General features: G+C 55.7%; 5 protein-coding genes across 5 annotated transcripts; 2 read left to right on the plus strand and 3 right to left on the minus strand.

Annotated features, from left to right (window-relative positions):
• Positions 1-3,340: 3,340 nt before the first annotated feature.
• On the minus strand, positions 3,341-4,292 carry VDBG_06703 (predicted protein; the record flags this gene model as incomplete). The annotated part of the gene is made up of 2 exons (XM_003003095.1): positions 3,341-3,745; positions 3,831-4,292. 2 exons carry the CDS (start codon positions 4,290-4,292, stop codon positions 3,341-3,343), a joined length of 867 nt encoding a protein of 288 aa, XP_003003141.1.
• Positions 4,293-4,758: 466 nt separating this feature from the next.
• VDBG_06704 (hypothetical protein) lies at positions 4,759-5,401 on the plus strand (the record flags this gene model as incomplete). Its single annotated transcript, XM_003003096.1, has 3 exons — positions 4,759-5,034; positions 5,096-5,263; positions 5,339-5,401. The coding sequence occupies 3 exons, from the start codon at positions 4,759-4,761 to the stop codon at positions 5,399-5,401; spliced, it is 507 nt and encodes a 168-aa protein (XP_003003142.1).
• An 881-nt stretch (positions 5,402-6,282) lies between these two features.
• Positions 6,283-6,835, plus strand: VDBG_06705 (yjbQ; the record flags this gene model as incomplete). The annotated part of the gene is made up of 3 exons (XM_003003097.1): positions 6,283-6,570; positions 6,624-6,686; positions 6,740-6,835. The coding sequence occupies 3 exons, from the start codon at positions 6,283-6,285 to the stop codon at positions 6,833-6,835; spliced, it is 447 nt and encodes a 148-aa protein (XP_003003143.1).
• A 229-nt stretch (positions 6,836-7,064) lies between these two features.
• VDBG_06706 (cleavage and polyadenylation specificity factor subunit 5) lies at positions 7,065-7,953 on the minus strand (the record flags this gene model as incomplete). Its single annotated transcript, XM_003003098.1, has 2 exons — positions 7,065-7,333; positions 7,416-7,953. The coding sequence occupies 2 exons, from the start codon at positions 7,951-7,953 to the stop codon at positions 7,065-7,067; spliced, it is 807 nt and encodes a 268-aa protein (XP_003003144.1).
• Positions 7,954-9,090: 1,137 nt separating this feature from the next.
• VDBG_06707 (conserved hypothetical protein) lies at positions 9,091-9,426 on the minus strand (the record flags this gene model as incomplete). Its single annotated transcript, XM_003003099.1, has 1 exon — positions 9,091-9,426. One exon carries the CDS (start codon positions 9,424-9,426, stop codon positions 9,091-9,093), a length of 336 nt encoding a protein of 111 aa, XP_003003145.1.

Below are 9,426 nucleotides of genomic sequence, written 5' to 3' on the forward strand. Positions count from 1 at the left end.
ATTCCAAGCCCGAAGCCACCAATGAGCAAGCCCTGTGGAAGCCTTGACCACCGACCAGAAGCTAGGCTGTTGAGCCAATTCGGTCTCCCAACCCAAAAGAAGCCCAAAACCTATCCTTGACCATCCCTCGACAGTCATGTGAGATAGCTGGGCATTTCCCAGACCGAGATGTGGTCATTTCGCGAGCGTATCAGCGCAAACCGGCGTCGGAGCATGGGGTGCTGTTGCGTCGCATGCCGCCATCGTCACGTCTTGATACTCCAGGAACCGGTCTTGACTGCCGCATGTCCCCTTGTCGATACAGGCGCAAGCGATGCAGATGACCTTTGACCGTGTTGGTGCAGACGCTACCAACTAGCCCAGGCTCCCTCGGGTACGCATGCCTGCTAGCAATCGTCGTCATGCTTTAGCGGGCCCCGAAGAACGCCTCCCCTACCCTTTGCCACGTTCTGGGATTTCTGGAACGGAAGATAGAGGTCATGAGCCAGATTGTCCGCTTGTCACTTGGTGCGCTCCCGGCAATCGGAGCCGAAGGCAATCACTCGACGATCAGGACCCCAAGCAAGCCGGCTCGGGGCAATATCACAAAGTAGGAAGGCGGAGGCGTGGAAACATGAGGACCCGGCCTTGCTCCAGGTCACTTTCTCTCCGCAAAAGAGGCAACTTTCCGCCTACGTTCGGGCTTCTTCGCCTGCAGTGGGCCATGCTGCTTACTCGAGTCATCTTCTAGAAGCTCGGTACATTTTCCGCTTCCACTGATCCAATCCGCTTGCCGTGATCGCCCAGCTTCGAAATGCACATCTCGGCTCGCTTGGAGCTTTGTCTTGGGGCAATGGGACCAGGTCTCCCCGGCTCGTATCATGATGGGGAGAAAGAACGGTACCCAAAGTACCTCCCTGTGGTCTTTGTATGGCCGGTCGAGGAGATGATGATGTTGCACCACGTCCGCACGTAATCTTAGCCCGCCCCCAGCCGCTAGGGACAACCTTTTCTGCGGACAGTTGCCGGCCCTAGGACGGCACCGAACCTGATAGGAATCGATTGAAGGCCTTGGAGCAAAGGCCAAACGGAGTCCGGAACAATAGTCGAAGCCCGGTCTTCACTCAATCCTTGCCAATCTCAAATGACAGTCTGGCATGATGTCACCGTAACATGTTCAGCTCAATCGCGGCCGACGCTCCCGAGTCGTACCCCCAGCATTCTTTATTGCTTGTTCTACCTACATGTAGAGCCTTCTATATAGCGCAGTCTAGTCTGTTGTATGACAGCAGGTTGGCTGCTGGTGATGTGCGGCTCAGAGGTTACCAAAGTATACGTATGCCGTGGGAAGTTTTGGTTGGCTGCCATGCCTTTACCGTGCCCTGACCGCGGTTCGCCCTGCTTCGCTCGCCACTCATCAGCCACGCAGGGCGGTTCGACATGAAGGCTCGATGAGGTATCGGTAACCTCTTCATATGCATCCTTCCGCTCCGCCACTTGCACACAGACACATGTTGTCGCTACAAGGAATGTGGAACACGTGCTGTACATCCTCACTGGGTAACTCATGTAGGACCACCCGGTGCTTATAATAAGTCAAGCGACTGGATCGACGCTGCACCTTCGTTCTCACCCCCTCCCGCTTGCCGGGCCGGGAGACTGTGCCGGCCCACCTCATCTGCCGGCGGCCCAATTCACCTTGTCCTCGGTACATCGGAGTGACGTGCGATGCAACATGCACGGCATGGTAGAGGCCGCGCACATGATGCCACGGCCCTGCGACCCGTGCGTCAAGGTGGTCGTACTAGCTGCTCCCAAGCCCCAAGCCACTCCATACTGTTGCATCGTCTCTTCATGCCGAAGGGAGTTCCAGCCCCGAAGCCAGCGGCTTTAGATCATGGCCGGACCACGGAGCAAGTTGGGTACCCCCCCCCCCTTCCCTTTTCCGAGTCCACTGTGATACTCAAATTCTATCGAACCGACCATTTTTTTCGGCTCCGGAGTATTATCCATTGATGTCAGTGATCTGCCTTGTCACAGCGTGTGTACAGCTGCGTACCTCGGGATACCGAGGCAGTCACACGACGATGAGTTCTGTAATTGCCACAGGTATGACCCCCTAGTGCCACAGTAGCAGGAGTAACGAGAGTGGTTGGCTGCATGGGCTTCAACAGTCTTCTCTCCTCTGCACGAGGAGCGCGGCGGGCATGAGTCGCGTCAATAGACGCTGGGGCTTTCCATGGTCAAGGTTCGCTTCCACAGGTGAAATCATCCCTGGTACTCGGGATGATCCTGGATAATGCTCCTTTTCGACAGGTCCTTCGACAGGCAACAGACCTGAAGCTGTTGCAACGTTGGCGCGCCCCGAGTTGTGTGTGCTGCGCAACACCACAAGTCGTTCGTCATTCATGCCATTTGGCCCGGCACACCCGGCCGTTTTCTTGGCAGGGTTACCTGCGTTGGGGGTGTTGGTCACTGGGCCGTCCCGTCTTTGATCGACCGCTTGTGATCTGGGGTTTCGGGTATCACTGCACAAGGAGGTACCGTGAGGTAAAGTGACAAAGCTCGTGTCTTGCTGCTCGACATGGCAGCACTCTCGCCCAATGTACTGACAGAACTCAAATAGCCCGTTTCCACCCCCCACCTTGGACAAGTCTCTGTCTGTCTGCATACATGTGTCGAGACATTCCGGAGTTTTTCTCTCTTTCTTTTTAAAGTACTGCAGTTGCAAGGTCATGGTTCTCTGGAATGAACTGTCGTCCGGCGTGGTCGAATCATGTTTGGGGCAAGACAGTCTGATGTAGATAGAGACTGCCAGCCAACCAACAGCGTGCTGGCGCGCAGTTGTAGAAGTACTGCGCCCGCCATGTGAGTATTCTTAGCATTATGCAAGTTTCTCTCGGACCTTCCATTTTGTTTCTGTAACATATTGACAAGGTGTTGATGCTCAAAATGGCGTCTTCATATTGATTGCGTTCCCGTTTGGGAGTCATGTCTGGAAGGGTCCCGGCGTCACATCAGAAAACAGCACGAGTATTCTTGTGGTTACAAGGGGTATCTTTGTTTGTCTACCGAAGTGTCTGTACTTCTGGGGCTGTCAGGAGCTGCGAGTATGTTACGTGCATGAGGCCTGACTCGAAAACTGTAGCATCGACATGTGGCGAGGCTACTTCATTTGCCGCGATGACTCGCAGGACATCAATATATTTATGCAATCGACCCACGCCGGGCTGATGGACCTTCCTGATCCAAAACGCTGATGTGGACGGTTTGGCCGCCTATTCACCATTGCGTACTCACATGGTTCTAGAGTCCATCTATTGATGCCGACACGGCGGTGCACGAAAGGGGTACCCCAGCATCAGGACCCTCGTCCATAGGATCGACGCTTATCGCCACCGTTGCGTCTGCTGGGACAGTCGACGGCCTTGTGCCCCGTCTTGCCGCATGAGTGGCAGCTAAATTGACCGGACCTGCTCCCCGCGCCGCCGCCGCCGCCCCCTGAGATGGACGTGATGGGGCCCGACCTTGCGTTGCCCGAAACTGAGCTGATGTTGTTGAGGTTGACCTTTTGATTCTTGCGCTTGTCCCTGAGCTCCTTGGCCTTGGCTGCGCCAGCAGACTCCCTGCGGTGAACGCTGCTCTGCCTCCGGGGGCCGTCCCTGTGTGGTGTCGAGGTCTTGGAGGCCCGCCTGTCGCGGCCGTCGTCTGAGGATTCGTCAGTCGAGTCACTGTCCTCATCCGATGAGGCGTCTTCTTTCGCCTGCTGCGAGGATGAATTAGCACACATGCATCGTCCGCGGAAGCAGGCGAGGCGGTCCCGGAGGCCGCTAGCGAATGGTGAGACAAACCTTCTCTTCACGCGTCTTGTAGTTGCCGACCCTCTTCCTACCAGCCTGGGCGCGGTTGGGCGTGTCTTCTTCTCCGCCGGCGTCAATCTCTGAAAAACCGACATACTCGACAACCCTGGGGGCCGCGGCGGTCGTGGTGCTCGCGAAGCCGTCGAGCACCCAGTTCGTGTCGGCCAGCTCCGTCTTGTGAAGCTTCAGCGCAGCCTGTCGTGTGGCCTCTTGCTCTTTGAGGGCAGCTTGTATCGCGGCCTCGTCAAAGGAGTGGTAGTCGCCAGTAAGTGGTGAGTTCTCGAAGCGGCGGCGCTTGGAGGAGGATGTGGTTCCGGATTTCGCGGAGGGTTCGTCGGGTGTGGTGGGCGTTTCTGATGTGGCGGCAGCACGCTGCATAAACTTCATCGTGAGCAAACGGGAAGAGATGCCCCGGCTTGGGGGCGTCTCGGGCGCCACATCTTTGGGCGCCATGGCGGGATGGAGGACGTTTGCTGTCGGGGATGCCCTCGTGGTGTGCAGTCGTGAAGGCTCACAGGTGTGTCAGGATCCGTCCCTTTGCAGGGTACCTCTGGGAATGGGTCGTGGGAGTTCTTTGTCGCCTGAGATGTTCCGTAGTGGGCGCCTTTGGCTTCTCCTCTTCGAGAGACAGAATTGCTTGGTTGTGATAAACAATACCCTGCAACTACTAGAGCGGGACCTTGGGCCGACAAAATAATTCTGCCGCAAGATCCAAGTGCATGCGACCAGACCGCCCTGACGCACGAGCCAATGTGAACAGGCCTGGCCGCAGTTATTCCGAACCAATGACAGTGCAGCCATTCCAATTGATCGAAGACCTCCCAAGCTCCAAGATCACGAACTCGAGCGACCGCAACCGCCGTGAGGGTGACGACGAGATCTTTCTACTCCCAGGTCGACCACACATTCAATTGACGCAATGCTCCTCCCGGCTTCCAGGCGGGCGACCACCCAGCTCTCGCGCCAGCTGCGCACCCTCTACCGCCCCTTCTCCGTTTCCGCCACGGCCCGAACAACCGAGACCGTCTCTGTCACCGAGAAGAACGAGGCCAGTACCCCTCAGACAGCCGACAATGCCGTCCCCAGGGACGTCCAGCAGGCGCCCAATCGTGTTGGTATCTGGTCCCGCAGCCAGAAGCCCAGGGCTGAGGCCATGACCGGCCCAAGGTTCGAACAGTCCAACTTTGACCTCCAGGTAAACTACAGCTCGACACGGTCCATTGTCACATACACGACGTACTGACGTTATACACCAGCCTCAACCCGAGTCCGCCATGTCCTTCATTCACGAGGAGCCCGTGAGGTGGACGCACAGCCGCATTGTCGCGTGCGATGGTGGCGGCGGCCCCGCTGGCCATCCGCGGGTGTTTATCAACACCGACAAGCCTGAGATTGCCTCGTGCACCTACTGCGGCTTGCCATATGTGAGCCTTTCCATTTCTCGGCCGCGACGTAGCCAGGTGGCCTACTGTGATCCTGATTGCTGACGATATGCCTAGGCCAATGAGCACAACCGCAAGCACCTCGAGTCTCTTCCCGAAACCGCCTACCCCCTCGCATGAAAGAAGCGTGCGGCACATGGGACTGGAGTCCAATTAAAGTATTAGTTGGTAAGAGGAGTGGTTGCGATAGAGTCGTGTTGCAATTGTGTACATAAATCAAAGTTATGGTTTCAATCGTCCACTGCCATTTCCACTGTTCTCAGGTCCGAACCAGCCAGCAATTAAGACTTGGTCAGCCTGCTACGATGTATATGGATGTCGGAAATTCCAGCTGTTCAAGCAAGTCTCCCTCAACACAGATTTGCTGGATGCTCAGGAATATGGGGAATTTGAACTGAGTAGACCCCGGTGAGGCTTTCGCACCACGCTTGCATCATATGGAGGGGTCGTCTACAGCTGATCTGAACATCTGTCGAAGAATCGTGGGCAAGTTCACAGGTGCTCTGAGAATCCCGGTCGACCAAGATGCGTCACAGTGTCTGAAGCTGCAGGATCAGTGACCTTGAAGACGGTCGTGCTATTAGGATATGTTCGATGGTACAAGCATTCCACCTGTGCGCCAGAGCATGATAGCTTGCATTACGAACCAGTTTTTTTTTTCCCCATCTTATGAAAGTGGACTACCCTTGAATTCTTGAGTTGTCTGGCTCGTCGAACTTCGATGACTGTGCAACGCAATGCATGGGACGTTGTCCTGATATTCAAGATGCCCCACCTTTCAATTCTTACATCATTCTAGCTCAACACCAAATATGCCCTCCTCAATCGACAACCACCAGATCTCGAAAACAACATTTCTTCTCTTCGTGCTGTTCCTTATCTGTCTTGTTCCTGGCTGGTTTCACTACCTCTGGACTTTCCCGTTCACGTTCCTCGGCATCCTGTCGCCAGACTCGCGTATTCCCAGCGCAGCACGTCATACCCCGCCATCCACGCCCACCATGGCCACCGCTTGGGCGCAGAAGCAGTTCTCGCTCCCCGCCAAGTCGCGCGGGTCCTATCTCATCACGGACGACGTCCTCAAGGCGGTGCCCGAGATCAAAGACTTCAAGGTCGGCATCCTGCACCTGTTCGTGCAGCACACAAGCTGCGCCCTCAGCCTTAATGAGAACTGGGACAGCGACGTCCGGGCCGACATGAGCGATGCACTGGACCGCATCGCGCCCGAGGCGGGGCCCAAGGGCGAGGCGCTGTATCGCCACGACGACGAGGGTCCGGATGACATGCCGGTGAGTCTCTGGTCCGGAGGGTCTTTTTGAAGGACTTTGCTGACTTGTCGGAGGCCCACATCAAGAGTGCGCTGATCGGTGCGAGCGTGACCATCCCCATCAAGGACGGCAAGCTTGTGAGTGACGTGCACGGAAATTTCGACTACTTGTAGACTGACGCGTATCGTAGGCAACCGGCACATGGCAGGGCATCTGGTATCTCGAGTTCCGCGCCTCGAAGCACCAGCGGAGGCTCATGGCGACAATCCAGGGCCAGAAGGCGTAAAGCAATGGGTGTTGTAAGGTGACGAGCAGTGTGAAAGAAGTCCAAACCGGTCTGGATCTTTCACCGTAGCGAAGGGCGCCATGAAGCGGGGATGAAAATTTGTATTCCCCAGGTAGCCCAGGGGTATTGCACGTCCTGCTATGCTTTTGTGCACTCAGATATATTCCACGCCAAACGCCTGATTCCAGTCGCCTCAACCGTTGCCGTTCTGCCTATTGAACCTGTTCTCCTAGCTTGTGCCGTTCTCCTCCTTCACCTCTTCTGCCATCTCTGTGTCGTCGCCTGCCAGCACCTTGGTCGTCGGGACATAGCCATCCGGGGGACCGGTGCCGGGAGTCATGGCAACGACCTTGCCGTCTTCGTCGACGAACTCAAAGTTGTATCTGCTGAGGAGATGGGGGATCGCGGACAGCTGCGGGCCGTAGCGTGCCGTATTGTCGTAAAGCTCGAAGAGAGGAACGGCAAGAAGCTTCATATTCTTGGGAACGCTGAGGACCTCTACAAAGGGAGAGAAATAGTCAGCGAGCCGAACCCGATGCATGGTGTCGAACTCAAGGGTCACACGGGAGAGGGCACATACTGCTCTTGGGTAGCTGGATAAAGTACAGCTTCTTGCACTCTTTCGGCCGAGTGACGTGTGCCGGGATGAAGGGGTACATGAACGTCTCGAAGTTCGGTCGCCACCACTGTGCGAGACAGTCGCCGAGCTGCCAGTCGCCCTTTTCCTCGCCTTCGCCGATGCGGCCGACAGGGGCGAGGCGCTCGTCCAGGCGCGCTTTGAAGCCTTCGCTCTCGTCGTCTTCGGGGCGCAGATAGTCGCCGGGGAGCTTGAAGAAGGCGTTCGCAATCTGCAACATGAGAATGTGGGGGTGGTTGTGTTCGTGGCAAACGAGGATGCCCTCGCAGGTGCGGCGCATGCCATATTGGGTGTAATGCTCCTCGAGGCGCTTGAGGCGGGCGAGGACCGACGGGTCCTCCTCTGGCTGCGTCTCCTTGACGCCAAAGGTGTAGTTGCTGAGTGGGTAGAGTCGAATCGTACTTGGTTGATTCGCATTGAAGGAGAGGGGAATGACGGGCGACTGGCCCGATTCCAGTGCTTCGGGGGTTATTGTTGACATGATGGCGGCTTTGGGGGTGGTTCGTAGGCTTCTGCTGTCCACTTTGGTCTCGTGTCGTGTTCAGGGTGTTGTCTATACGATCGCTAGCTGTGGCGTTGAGAGCTGACTGTATTGACAAGGCGGGAATGCGGAAATGCCAAGGTTGGTAGACTGAAGGGAAGGGAATTTCAGATCGAAGCTCCAGTTTCGGCTCGTTGAACAACCTCGACCGATCGTGGAGGATGCCCACCCGCCATGCTCAGGTACCTAGCGCCAAGCGTCCGGACGTTTGGCGCATGAACAGGGGTAGGTCCACGCTTACTAAGGTAAGATGAGACCTCACCTTCTGCACCCCTCTCACAAGTCAGGCTCCTTGCCTTGGGAGACCTGCCATGCCAATCACTCCATCTTTGCCTTATATCACCTTCAGGAATATCCATGCCTATAGAGAGCCCACCAACCCTTTGATTACTTTCTAGGAAGTCGACAGTGTACTTATCTCATGACAAATATCATGCTGTACAATACCTGCTCAAGCCCCTGATCACCAGGAACGAAACGATCATGATGCTGCCTGGGATAAAATCACGACTTCGCAACCTTGTATGCGGCGAGGATCCTGCCGTGAACATATTACATAGCATTCGTTTTCAATATCTTTGCGTTTGGCACTGTCTTCTTGTTTTCTCCCCCTCACAGCAGTGTTCATCACGAACCGCCATGGCGGCGGTTAGATCAAATCACGATGCCACCCAGTCCCCCACTGTTATCACCGCTATCGAAACCCGCTAATTGTGTTTCAAAGTTGAAAAGAAACAAAAATGACTTTGTTCATTTGATCGCAGCGCGAATTTTGCAGTACGCTGCCATGCATTGCCTGGCCCTATGCCCTCGACGTACGACGAAGGCAACACCAAGCTTGGACGATCAGTTTGCACCCAGTCGCCCACCACCTGGCCGTTATGACTATGATTGTAGCTAGAAATATGTCTGTTCCACCCCAGATCTGAGCCCATAGATACTCTCTCCAGAACTGGTCAATGATCGCACCAGCGGTAGGCGGCCCTGCTAAAGGTACAAAGCCCAATAACGTGCACACCATGCGTGTCCGCTAGCCATCCAACAAATGGGCGCGCGGGCCTCCCTGTAGCGTTTGTATTAGTAGAAGATTGATGTATGTGATGGGGTCAAAACCGATGGCGATTCGTGCATAGCCCTTAATCTATTGCCCAGGGCAACGACCTCTTTCTTCTGAAGTAGGAGCTTAGGACAGTCACCAAAGGCGTGAACATCAAGCCGAGACCTAAGCCGGCGCACAGGCTCTGCGAGGCTCGTCATGAAGCTGCCGAGAACGGCAAGCAGTGATCCAACGAAGAGGGTGTGACGGTCATACTCGGCATCAGATAGACGCTCAGAGATGGTGCACAAAGCGAAGCAGAGGGAGACTTGCAGCGAGCCAACCCATGAGGACTGAGCTTCGGGCAGGTGTAGCAT

Source organism: Verticillium alfalfae, genomic scaffold, assembly GCF_000150825.1.
Source record: "Verticillium alfalfae VaMs.102 supercont1.8 genomic scaffold, whole genome shotgun sequence".
Classification (NCBI taxonomy): Eukaryota; Fungi; Ascomycota; class Sordariomycetes; order Glomerellales; family Plectosphaerellaceae; genus Verticillium; species Verticillium alfalfae.